General features: G+C 34.6%; 1 protein-coding gene across 3 annotated transcripts in view; it reads right to left on the reverse strand.

The window, feature by feature from the left end:
• Nucleotides 1-14243, reverse strand: part of stk39 (serine threonine kinase 39) — an 89889-nt gene that overhangs the window by 44660 nt on the left and 30986 nt on the right. For all 3 annotated transcript variants that reach the window (XM_067409824.1, XM_067409826.1, XM_067409823.1), the window contains exons 11-12: nucleotides 6692-6814; nucleotides 4104-4133 (exon numbers count right to left, since the gene is read on the reverse strand). In XM_067409824.1, coding sequence (XP_067265925.1) covers nucleotides 4104-4133; nucleotides 6692-6814 — 153 coding nt within the window. The remainder of the gene's footprint in view (nucleotides 1-4103; nucleotides 4134-6691; nucleotides 6815-14243) is intronic.

Here is a 14243-nt window from a genome sequence, read left to right on the forward strand (position 1 = left end):
GACAGTAGGAAATTAGTTCTGTGTTTACGCTGTTTAATTGCTATTTGTCCAATACGGTTGAATAGGCCACACTTGTTAAGTATTTAATATGTAGTTTATTAGGCAAATAGCCCAATCCCTCGATATTCTCAATTAAATGATCAAACGATACTTTAGTTGTTAATTAAATCTATTCACAGCCAAACATAGTCAGTCAAGCCCCCTGTGTCTGTGAGCTCACATTTAAAGCCAGTACAGCTTTCTAGGATTTTAGCTGTAGTGCAAATTGAAAGTTTGAAGTAGTTTTTGAAGTATCTTATGCTTACCAAGGCTGCATTTATTTGATCAAAATACAGTAAAATTATGCATTTTTTTTTTTCAATTTAAAATAATTGTTTAATATATTTTAAATATATTTTAAATTGCAATTTATTTCTGTAATGGGAATGCTGCATTTTCAGCAACATTTTTTATTATTATCAATGTTGAAAACAGTAGTGCTGCTTAATATTTTTATAGAAACCATTTTTCAGGATTCTTTGATGAATATAAAGTTCAAAAGAACAGCATTTATTAGAAATAAAAATCTTTTGTAACATTATTTATGACTTTACTGTCACTTTTGATCAACTTGTGTCCTTGCTGAATAAAATTCAGACTTATTGACCGAGTAAAATAGGATATTTTAAAGGGATAGTTCACCCAAAAATGAAAATTTGATGTTTATCTGCTTACCCCCCAGGGCATCCAAGAAGTAGGTGACTTGGTTTCTTCAGTTGAACACAAACAATGATTTTTAACTCGAACCGTTGCCGTCTGAAAGTCTTATAATGCGAGTGAATGGTAACACAATTTATAAGAGTAAAAAAATATGCATAGACAAATCCACATTAAACCCTGCGGCTCATGATGACACATTGATGTCCTAAGACATGAAACGATCGGTTTGTGCGATAAACTGAACAATATTTATATAATTTTTTACCTCTAATACACCACAATGTTAGTGAGGTCTGATCGCGCTCTGAAAACGGAAGTAATGTCTAGCACTCATTGAAGTATAAGCGCGAGACATCACTGCCGTTGTCAGAGCGCGATCAGACCTCACTAACCAAGTGCTGAACGCAGTTGGACAAAATTATATAAATAATGTTCGGTTTCTTGCACAAACCAATCGTTTCGTGTCTTAGAATATCAATGCGCTGCCATGAGCTGCAGGGTTTAATGTGGATTTGTCTGTGCATATTTTTTTGACTCTTATAAATTGTTACCATTCACTCGCATTATAAGACTTGGGTAAGCAGATAAACATCAAATTTTCATTTTTGGGTGAACTATCCCTTTAATTAGGTTGTAATGTTTTCTGAAGAAAATACGACTGATATTTTTCCATGCAAAACTCACCACAATGATGTTTGAAGGTGTTTGGGGTGGTTACCAGGGCATTGCTAAGCAGTTCTGTGTGCTTACTAGGTGGTATTTTCCAATACTGTCCAAGACCCTCCTAAATGTGCGGCTGCACAATTAATTGTATTTTATCCATGATAACAATGTCTGCTTCTCTTGATTAATTAAAAATAATCATCGTGATATTGGCCCGCTGGTTCTTTGTCCTGAAAACGTTTTGAGAATTTGACATTTCCATTATCTTGCATTGGTAACAAGCCGCCATTATCTTTCCTACTTGGGGTTGCCAGATGTTAGTAGAACAAATCCCCCAAAATGAGCTTTTCTATTAAAAGGATACGTTTTCTATCCAGTGTTTTACTTAATCTTACCAACATGGCAAACATGCACACATGCTCTCTCTGGGCTGCAAAAAAAAGTGCTGATGATCTCGACATACGTGTATGTTGGAGTTTAGCGATGTCCATTGTGAAATTCTACTCGAATAAATTGTCATACAGCCAGTCTGTGTTCCTTCACAAGGCGAAGTGAACCTTCTCTGTGACAAACCGTAATAAATCCAAACATGAATCTTGTTTGCGATCATGATTGGTGAATAAATGCACTTAAGCAACTTCTGTGCAACAATAGAAATTAAAAATTTAACATTTGTAATTATTAGAATTAAGATTAGGAGCCACTGTTTTGTATTGATTATCATAAGCTATGTTTTCATCCATAGTTGCGAATTTAACTTGTGCGCAAAATTGGAATATCGCAAATAAAGCCGCAACTTCATCCAGTGAGTCAAAGAGAACAAAATCATCACTTGCTGATAAACTGTGCTAAATAACACCAAGAAAAGTAGGAGAAGCCACTGTATATAATAATTTTCGTATATAATAAATTACAGACGAAATGCAATAAACGTGTTATCTTGCTTTCAGAGGTGGATGCTACTGTTTGGAAACGCAGTCATGTAAGACATTGGGAGGTAATTATACCAAACCACTTTGACGGCAGACTTTCAGAAAACAGCAATTCAGATGCTGTGCAAAAAGATTGGTCCGCTGGTTAGTCCAGTTGTGCCGTCACATCGCGCAAAATCAAATTTTTTTAAAGGAATTTATTTGGTAAATGTGTTTCCAGTGTAGTTTATGCTCATGTTTTCTTATCTGATAAAAATGTATGCGACTCAAATGACTCAAACAATTTTTGAATGAATGCGCATCTTGGCTTAACCATCCTGTAGTTTTTTATGTGATCCCAAAATGCACATAAAAATAGGAGGATGGAAATCGAATTTACACTTAAATTTCCCAGAACAATTTGCCCACGGAACATTTTTCCCCCAGACCTGTTGCTGTCTGCATTTCCATCGTGGTCTAAAGTACCGTGAAGATTAGTCCAGTGGCGTAGGACTGTACAAGACTATCCAGTTCCCGCTGGATTTCGTCCGCATATAAGCTTAATAAATCCTGAACCTCATCATCATTCAAATGTCGTACTTTTTAAACTCCATTGTTGATTCGAATAGCAAACTACTGTATACACTGCAACAGACTCTTAAAAACGGTGGATGAAATAAAATGCTGCGTGGAGTCAACCAATCAAAATGCTGCGTGAACTCAACCAATCAGCATGTTCAGCACACAAGTCCCATCCCCGAAAGCTCCTGAACTTTGAAAAAGTTCTACCTCGTGAGCAGGGACTTTCTGAGGGGGAAATATTTACCCGGAACTTCATTTAGACCCTGGTTCCTGTGGTTGAAACACACAGAGTACCACCCCAAAGTCCCTAGTTCCTGGGAAAAGTTCCTGCGATGGAAAAGTGGCTATAGCTACTGCTGGTTAAATGAAGTCCATGTGCCACGTACAGGCCTATTAGGTGAAGCAAAACATGAAATGACTTTTATTGTCTTTCTCTGGAATATCTGGATATTATTTGTGATTATTAGCAGATTAATTGTGATTATCAGTTTAACCATTATCATGCAGCCCTACTTCAATGTACATCTTTTTCTGCTGGTTTCATTGTGTTATAAAAATAATAGTGCATTGGCAGGATTTTAGGATGTGTTCACCCTTGTAGTTCAGTTCGGTTGGTTCGTTTGGTCCGAACCAAAAAAACTACATATAGTCCTGGTCTGCTTAGCATAGGGATACGTTCACGATGGCTGTCCTTTTGACAAATGTCCTTTTTAGGGTCACATATTGTGACATCATGTCCTGTTTTTTGGTTCATTTACATGGTCTTGTCAGTGTTGCGTGCATATTTCATCGAACCGTACCAGAGTTTGTTTGGAAGCAGGCCGAGACCCATCTTTTCAGGGCTTGTTTGGTGCGCACCAGGGTTCTTAGCTTATTCAAATGAACCGAACTAATAGAGCTTGTTTTAATCGAACCAAACATGCCAAGTGTGAACACCCTTGAAAGGCTGCATTACATACATCAACCTAAACAATGACTAAATCCCTATTTGGCTACATAAACAAACAGGCTGTACTGCCGAAAAAGAAAGTTTGTTTCAGAGGCGGAGTGAGTTTTGATGAAAGATTGCAAAGACAAACATTTCTTTTCTTGTGCAGATGAAGCATTCACAATAAAGCCAGTAATGTGCATTACAAATGTAAACAGGGTCAGTTTTGATTTCATACTCAAAGCAGCGATGCATTACCACACACAACTAATTAAAAAACAGCCATTTCGAAAGGTAAAAAAAGATTCACTGTAACTTACATGCTGGTTTTCGTCTTTGACCCTTCGTGACTGCAAAAGCAATAACAAGACAGGATTCAATTAGGTTCTTGCTCTTGCACAAAGTACGACAGACAGATGTAGCTATTTGTGTGGGAGTGCAATCAGCACTTGCTCATTTGCATTTCATAATAAACAATAAACACAAGAACAACGTCTCCAGCTTCATTAGCAGCTGCTGATTTGCGGACGCTTCGCTTCGGGGGCTCTGATTGTTCCTTCCTGGAGAAGACGTTTTAGCATTATATATTCCACATTTATGAGTGAAAAAGGCCTTCAGCTTTGATCAAATGGTGTGCGTCACCTGTATGGTACAGGCAGAGCGTTTATGATAAAATATTAAGAAAGCTTGAGGTGAAACACCAGAGGAAGTGCAGTTGTTCAAATCTCATATGTGGGTTAATTTTGTGGCTACAGTATATTTATACAGTGAGGTCCAAATGTATAAGACCACTCGTGAAATTGTTTTTTATTTAGCATTTTGTTTTAAGTGAATACAACACATCTTCTGAAGACAGATAATATATTATATGTGTGACTTAATGGACCCTTCGCTAAGCCCCGCCCTCCTTAGTTACTGTTGCTACGCCTGTCAAGCTTTCGCGTCAGACAAGTCATTTACAGTGTGTCAGACATTTTCAAGGAGATAATTAGTCATTTTTGGCAAACAGGTGAAATATCTGAGAGAGCAAGACAAAAGGGACTGCAGAATGCAATCAAGGGATATATCCACGACATAATGTGCAACCAATTAGAAAATAATTTGATCAAAATTTAAGCTAAAGCTCCCAGCGCGAGCAGCAGCCGCCTCATATGCTGACCATTCAAATGGGAAACACACAATTTATTGAGGAAAAGCTTTGTTCATCCACAGCAGGTTGTGAAAATAACCTAATAATTATAAATCAAACAGCTTATCCATAAGTCTTGTGGAATAAATAGAAGACGTTAACATGACCACTTTGCAATGATAACATTCTCCCGCTTATTTTTAGCACGCCAGGCTAACGTTACTCCGTCTTGCCTTTAATCATTTTATTTCATGTTCAAATATGCATTATGAACAAAGAACCGTCATTATTTCCAAGCAATGATGTGCTGCTGAGTTAGCTAGCTAGCTAACCGACCCGTCAGATTGTCCTACCCGGGCTTACTGCAAATGCATACATCAATATTACATCGTTTTTGTCATGATAAATAACACAAAATTACGGTATATGCATTATTGTAAGAGAAGGTTTAGTGTTGGGGTTGGTGTAGATGTTAATGAAGCCATAGACCACGTTAATATCACACTGGAAGCACAATCTGATGGGTAACGTTAGCATTTTGTCAGATTTTGCTAAGGTTACCTACTGTTGCAATGGGAGGTAGCAAAATCTGACAGGGTAGCACAAATTGTCAGAACACCGACATTTCTCCCCTTGGGTTTTAGGTTTCGGGAAGGGAAAAAAAATTCCATCACCCCGTCCAAACTTTTAGGATACCGGGTATCAGGTTTACATAATCCATAAGCACAACGCTTCGGCACGTTCCCTCGCTCGAAAGCTTGACAGACCTCCCGCGCCTAGTAACGGTTGCTAAACCACGATTGGCCTGTGGCGGTTTTCGGGCGTGGGTTACCGAAGGGTCATTTAAGCCTTATTCATAATCTTTTTGACTGCTGCTATAGAGTGCCTCAGGGATGCGCGTTTTTGTAGGCCAACCCTGAAGTTAGCGGCGCAGGGGTTCCCTCGACTGAAAGCCTATGCCTTTTTCCCATAGACTTTTGGAAAAAACGCAAAAAAAATAAGCTCTGTGTTTAACAAAGGGTTATGACACTTAAGGTGATGATACACGGGGCAACTTTTTGAGCAATGTTGCTGGGCAATGTTGCCGTCAACGGGCAACCTGATGAGACAAAGGGCAACTAATTAGGGCAACAGACAGTTGGCAGCAACTAATCAGAGAGGAGCAAATCTATAGCTAACTCAATAAATACTTTATTATAAACACTTGTTAGGCACTTTATTTCAACTTTTCAAATATTTTCTTCATTTTTATTAAAAATAAATGCCTTTCCGAATTGATTTGTGACAGGAAAAGGGAGAAGAGCGAGTTCGGCAAAAGGCGGATTCAAACCCGCGTCGATCGCATCAAAAACTATTCAAATGTCAACCGCCCTACAGCCTACGCTACTAGAGACTTTAAAAAATTTCCGTCTTTTTAGTATTTAACTGAAATCATTCAATAGCTTCATTACAGCATACACACATTTACTCACTCTCATGTTGTTCCAAACCTGTATGAGTTTCTTTTGAACACAAAAGAAGATATTTTGAAGAATGTTGTTAAGTTGACAGTAGCAATTGATTTCCAAAGTAGGAAAAAAAATACAAAGGAAGTCAATGGTTACCATCAACTGTTCTTCAACATTCTTCAAAATATCTTCTTTTGTGTTCAACAGAAGAAAGAAACTACAGGTTTGGAACAACATGAAGGGTGAGTAATGATGACATGATGAATTTTCATTTTTGGGTGAACTGTCCCTTTAAGAATGATCATTTGGCATCCTAATAGGCCACACTTACCCTTCCGTGATTGAAAGCAGCCTTCCCCTCTTCACTTTTCTCATCCATTTCATCATCACTCCATTCCCAGTCTCCATCTTCAGTCTTGTGCAGGTGACCACTCGACCCCGGAACCCTTCTGACCTGCGGGTGTGAATGGGACACGCTGTCAAACTCACAACAGTTACCGTACACTTTTCCAGCAGACGCGGTGCTGAAAGTATTAATCTCATTCATTTTCTCCATAAGCATTTCAAATAAAGAGTTCTTGAACCGAACCAACCAGCTCTGAGATTAAGCATATTACAACCTTTGATTTGAAGCAAAAAATCTGAAAATCAGAAATTAAGTTAAATAATATATATATTATATTTAGCTAAAGTCACACTGACTTTTTCAAAAGGATATCATTGTTTAACAACTTCAGAGCTCATGCTAGGTCCAACTTAGTATGTTTACAAAAGATTGTTAAAAATCTATTTCTCTATGGAGTAAATGAATGGCATTTGTACTTTCAGAACCCTACGGTTGTGCTCTACAGCCTCGATATCAGCAGGGGTTGAGTTTGTCAGATATAGTCTGTGCTGAGCTTACAGGGCTTATTTCTCTGGGTCAGTGAAGTGAGCTTTAATTCATCTCCAGGCCCTAACTTGAACAAAAAGGCCAGATTTTTGAGGCTTGCTCAGTGTCTGTAACCAGTGCTGAAATATCCCACAATCTGTGAGATTTAATCTGGCCCACAAGATCTGAACATCCATCAATGTATGGCAAACCAGCGGATCAGCTCAACTCCTGAAAAGATGCAATTTTGCTCAACAAGATTCCTAAATTCCAGTCATTTAGACAAGCCTTTTCTCGGTCTGGCAAGCCCTAATCTGATCGGCTGGCTTTACACAATTTCCGGGAATAAGGGTACACATGTTTTACTATGTGTCCGCCAGGAAACCAAGTCATATTTAAGAGGCACCAGGTTGATAAAATGAACGCTTTTGAGGAAGAAGTAGTCACTTGCTAAAGTTTGTCAAAAATGTCAATAATACTGTTTTGTCAATAATAGTGTTGTCAAATCGATTAATCGCAACTATAAAAAAATGTTTACATAATATATATTATTATATTTTATATATTATACAAATGTCTGTGTATACATACAGACACACACATATACATATAATAATATAAATATAAGAATAAACATATATTACACATATATTACGTAAACTTTTATGTTATATGCGATTAGCACTACCATTTATATTTTAAAATAATTGGTATTTACTACTTTTGGACAGGAAAAAAAGTTCTCTACAAACATTTTTTGATAATTTGAAAGTTATTGTGTAGAGATAACCCTAAAAATAATCTTAAAAATATACATTGAATATAATAATGGTCCTTTTGACAATTTTCAAAGTATAAGTCAATTTGTTTTTGTTTATAATATATTATATATATATATATATATATATATATATATATATATATATCTTTAATGAATGATTAAAAATATATAATTAATAATATTATATATCATGAATATACACTACCGTTCAAAAGTTTGGGGTCAGTAAGATTTTTTTATGTTTTAAAAGAAGTATCTTCTGTGCACCAAGCCTGCATTTATTTGATTAAAAATACAAACAAAAACAGTAATATTGTGAAATATTATTCCAATTTAAAACAGCTGTTTTCTGTCAATGATTTGATGCTCAAGAAACATTCCTTATTATTATCAATGTTGAAAACAGTTGTGTACAAATTTTTTTTTCAAATTTCTTCGATGAATAGAAAGTTCAAAAGAACAGAATTTATTTAAAATAAAAGATTTTCTAACATTATAATTGTCTTTACTGCAACTTTTGATCAGTTTAACTCATCCTTGATGAATAAACATTGATAATAATAATGAATGTTTCTTGAGCATCAAATCATCATATTACAATGATTTCTGAAGGATCATGTGACACTGAAGACTGGAGTAATGATGCTGAAAATTCAGCTTTGATCACAGGAATAAATTAGACTTTACTGTATGTTGACATACTGTTTAAATTGGAATAATATTTCACAATATTACTGTCTTTTCTTTGTATTTTTAATCAAATAAATGCAGGCTTGGTGAACAGAAGATACTGACCCCAAACTTTTGAACGGTAGTGTACATTATATATTTATATACATAAATAGTATATATTACATATATAATACTTAAGTATTCATATTCACAATATACCATTTTTAATGGAAAAATAATGCTTTTCGTCAATTGTCAAAGTAATCGTAGACCTATCACAAATTTAATAAATGTTTGATTGCTTTTTTTTTTTTTTTTTTTAAACACTGAATTAAAAAAAAAGCACTCAAAAAAGTAAATGTATACCAGCAGTATTGTTTTAACCTATATATCACCCATCCCTATTATTGTTTCCACCTTCCCCTAAATAGCACATCAAATCAAACAAACTGTAGCCAGACGCTTTTCATGTCTGTCACATGGTCTCCTCTGGTGGGAGGTTCAAAGTCTGGCACCACACAAGACTAGAAGAGTTATAGCTTGTTCCATCGCTTTAATCCCAGAACCAGCGATAACTCTATCAAAAAGGCGCAGAAGACCTTAAATCCTCTGTGAAATACACTAGACTGTGGATATCCGACAGCATGCGATCAATGCCGCTTTCTGAAGTTATTGACAAAATCATATTGGCCTGATCGAGAAATCCAGTCGACGCGGCCTCAACCCGCTACATATACATCCGGCCGCCCTGTCCTGACACAAAGACGCATTGTCTTCCAGGAGATTTACTCAGCAGAGGTGAAAAACGGCACACACAAACACAAGTACATCTAGAGGCGAGAAGCACTATAGGTAAGCGTTTGGCGAGTGAGATAACATGTACCCGTCTCCCAGCATCCTTCTCTGTGTGCTGCTTCCTCTGCTCTGGATCCTTCAAAATAACACACAGACAAACAAAGCAACAAATAAACATGAGCGCATGATGATGACAAACTACACCTGCGGGCTGTGTGCTTATGAATAACACGAGTGGGTCAGCGGCACAGAGCTCTTGAACACACACTCGCTGTCATTTAGGGACATTATGTAAGCTCAAATACCCAGTGGTAAATTGCTCTCTTAGAAAATTTAATGTGCAATCGAGTGTTGTGACGCAGACATTCAATTACTCAAAACAAATCATTACAATGCTGCAAGAGAAAAACATAACCAAAGTACATCATTTTAGTATCTAAATATATTCACACTCTACTCTGTTCTATCTCTATTTACTTCACCTTATTTTCTGCACTACTGTATACTTACTTTATATGCTTTGGCAATACAGTAAATGTTTACAGTCGAGCCATTAAAGCTTTGTTTATTCTGAATGAAATAAGAAGAGAGAAATAAAGATGGTTTTATAGCAAGATAATCTGATTTACATCTTTAATTCAGCACCAGGTATAACTCAGCTATCAATAACAAGAGATTATTAAAATTTCAGCTGAAAATAACTCAAAATAATGTTCTCTGCCATGAGAGTCAACACATGCGTCCACTGCAGAGACTGCAAGTCATCTGAGAGTCAAACCAGCAAGCTGCTGCGCCCCCTACTGGACACAAACTACAACACTGAACTTCTCTTGGTAGACAGAGGAAGTATACAGAATTAAAATGTAATCGTATCACAGGTATAAGCGATAAGACCTTATCTCTGGTCGCAATAACATTATCTTGAATTTCTTCTATGATAGCTTTGCTCCAGGAACATCGAACTGATCAAATATGAGGCAGCAGATTCAACAAATACAATAAATAAAATATTCAAGGTTTATATATATAAATATTTATATATATATATATATATATATATATATATATATATATATATATATATATATATATATATATATATATATATATATATATATATATATATACACATATTATATAATAATATATGTAATATATGTAAATATTATAATAAACATATAATATGTAAACTTTTATGTTATATGCGATTAGCACTACCATTTATATTTTGAAATAATTGGTATTTATTACTTTTGGACAGGAAAAAAAGTTCTCTACAAACATTTTTTGATATTTTTTTCTTTTTTCTGTAATTGTGATATATAGCCCCCTAAAAAAAAAAATCTTAAACATATACATTGAAATTAATAATTGTTCTTCTGACAATTTTCTAAGTATAAGCCAATTTGATTTGTTTTTTTTATATAAATATCTTTAATGAATGATTAAAAATATATACTTAAAAATATTATACATCATGAATATACATTATATATTTATATACATAAATAGTATATATTACATATATATTCTTCTATGATAGCTTTGCTCCAGGAACATCAAATTGATCAAATATGAGGCAGCAGATTCAACAAATACAATAAGTAAAATATTCAAGGTTTATATATATATATATATATATATATATATATATATATATATATATATATATATATATATATATATATATATATATATATATATATATATATATATATATATATATATTAGAAATACTCAGAAATGAATCTAACTGAATGTGATTAACTGAATCTCTTCTTTGATGTTTACAACATAAAAAAAGACTAAACAAAACAGAACAAAACATTAAATCATAGTTTTTATTATTTATAATTTATACTAAGCAGTTTAAAATATATTTTTAAGCATTTTTTTAAATATATTTATTATTATTATTATTATGTTATAAAATATTAAAGCTTGAAAAAACAGTTGTCAAATCAGTCAAAGTGTAGTCGGAACAACATGCAGGAAGCTGAAACCGGAAACAGGAAATATCAGAGTCAAGGTCATAGCCTTCTCAGGTCAAATGGAGTCAAATATTTATGTTTAAAAAAGTATTATATGTGTCAAAAAATATTTTTACCTTAAAAAAGTTTGAATTTATTTTTGAAAATCATTAGATTTATGGTTATTTTTTCTAATGACAATGTCTTTAGAAAACTCAAAGGCCAAATGAAGAAGAACATATTAAAATCATCATGATTTTCGCAATGCTGCTTAAACATGTATCGCTCAAGTGGATGTCTTCGAAGGAACGCTTTGAAATTCCAAGGTCACACACTGATTCTCTCCTCAGTGTCCTGAACAGAACCGCAGCTGCTAATATTCAAGTCCTCACAGTAAGGAGCTCAGAGGAGAAAGAAAGACACACAGAAAGAAAGAGAATGACAAAGACAGAGTGAGGCAGACAGCTGTGTAGAGTCAGAGAGATGAAAGAATACAACACAGAGAGAGAGAGAGAGAGGAAGTGAGGTAAAGAAGAGAAATGGTGTTTGTCAGGAGTTGTTCAGGTCAGAGAGTCCTTACATGACAGCATCTTTCCCGGCCGTCTCTCTCTCCTCGGGCTACAGCTATGCTGACTGGATACATAATGTGGGAGTGAGGCAGGGTCGCAATAGCACACAAACACATCAGCAATGGGGACAGACACCAGGTGACAGAAAGGACACGCACACACTGCTGACACTGACACATCCTTCATCAGAATATTCATGAGGAGCGTGATTCAATTTCATAATTCACATTTTTAGTACGCTCCGGTTTCACACCGTGGCCGCGTCCAAAACCTGAAAAACGCTGCCTCTGCAGGCCATACACAAACTTCCTGTTCATCAAAGAATCATGAAAAAAAAAAGTGTCACTGTTTCCACAAAAATATGAAGCAGCACAAAGATCTTCCACATTGATAATAATCAGAAATGTTTAAGCAGGAAATCAGCATATCAGAATGATTTCTGTAGGATCATGTGACACTGAAGACTGGAGAAATGATGCTGAAATTTACAGGAATATTAATACATTTAAATTTACATTTTAAAATATATTCAAATAGAAAACAGTTATTTTAAATTCCAATAATATTTGACAATATAACTGTTTTTACACTATTTAATCTAGTAAATGCAGCCTTAGTCAGCATTTATGTCTTTCAAATACATAAAAAAAAAAAACTTTTGAATTATAATAAATTATTTCCCAAACATTTTGATATGAAAAACATTGATTATCTGGAAAGAGTTTGGTCATAAGTAATGAATCAGTAGTTCTATCTTAATTTGTGGACAAATTATCTAAACATCCTAAAAACAATATTTATAATTAATTTAAGTATTTTAAGTAGAATATATTACACCTTTTTTTTTTCAAAGAATAGTTTTTTTATTCTTTTTAAAGGATAAACTCACTCCATTTTGTTACATATATACTTAAAGTCACCATCAAATCAAAATTGGCCCTTTTTTTTGCAGTATTTATTATAAATAATTTATCCGTGCACATAATTTTTTTTAAATTTATGTGTCCTCGCAATCTTTAATCAAAATACCTTTCTCTCCCTCTTGCAGCGACATCTCTTCACTGAAGATGTGTTTACTGGTGTGAGGGCGGGGCAACCTGTCACTCACATGAGATTGACCAATAGCAAACCACAACCATCCAATCAATTCCCCATGGATAAAATCAAGTGCCACCCTACATTTTATCTTGTTCAAGGAGCCGATTCACTTGGATATGTGTCACAATATGGAAGTCATGGTGACTTTAAAACACGAAAGTTGCCAAGAGCGTTTAAAAAGCTTAATTTAAGATATCGTCACTGTCAGATAGAAACCTTTTATGTCCAAAACTGATACTTTTAAGGAAATAGAAAAAACAATGTATTTTTAAGATGCTATTGTGATGTATTTTGGCTTTATATATGTTCAGACAATTGAATGTGTCTTATATTATTAACATTTTATCAAAATCAAGCTCAAATGGAGTCAAAGTGAATTTCGGACATGCATGTTTAGTCTGTCATTAGAATGCCATTCATCTGTTTAGTCTGTCATCTGAAGCAGTAAGTGAATCACATTAGATTTTTTAATCAGCTTACAGGTTAGAAAGTTTATTGTAGCTATGCGAGTGCTCAGTTTTTCTCTAATAGCATGTTTACTGGTGTGAGGGCGGGGCAACCTGTCACTCACATGAGATCCACCAATAGAAAACCACAACCATCCAATCAATTTCCCATGGACAAAAAAAGCCCCGTCCTACATTTTAACTTGTTCAAATAGCCATTTCTCTCTGATATACATCCCAATGCCAACTTTAAAAACAAGAAAGTTGCCAATAGGTTTTAAAAATAAGCTTAATTTAAGATATTGTCGCTGTTGGGTCGAAACCTTGTACGTCTAAACCGGCTACTTTTCAATAAATGGAATAAACTATATTTTTAAACACTGTTGTCAAAGTTGCTATTGTGGCTGTATATATGTTCAGACACTTGTGTCTTATATTAATAACATTTTACCAAAATCAAGCTCAAATGGAGTTAAGAGATTTTCGACCAGCGAATTTCTGAGAATGTGACATGTGTGTTTTGTCTGTCATTAGAACGGTCACATTTGAGGCAGTAAGTGGTTTTTTTATCATTAGGTTTTTTTTATCAACTTACAGGTTAGAAAGTTTATTGTAGCTATGTGAGCGTGCAGTTTTTTTTTTTTTTTTTTTTTTTTAATTTGGCCAAAATGTCATGTTATT

This window comes from Chanodichthys erythropterus, chromosome 14 (genome assembly GCF_024489055.1).
Source record: "Chanodichthys erythropterus isolate Z2021 chromosome 14, ASM2448905v1, whole genome shotgun sequence".
In the NCBI taxonomy this organism is placed as follows: domain Eukaryota; kingdom Metazoa; phylum Chordata; class Actinopteri; order Cypriniformes; family Xenocyprididae; genus Chanodichthys; species Chanodichthys erythropterus.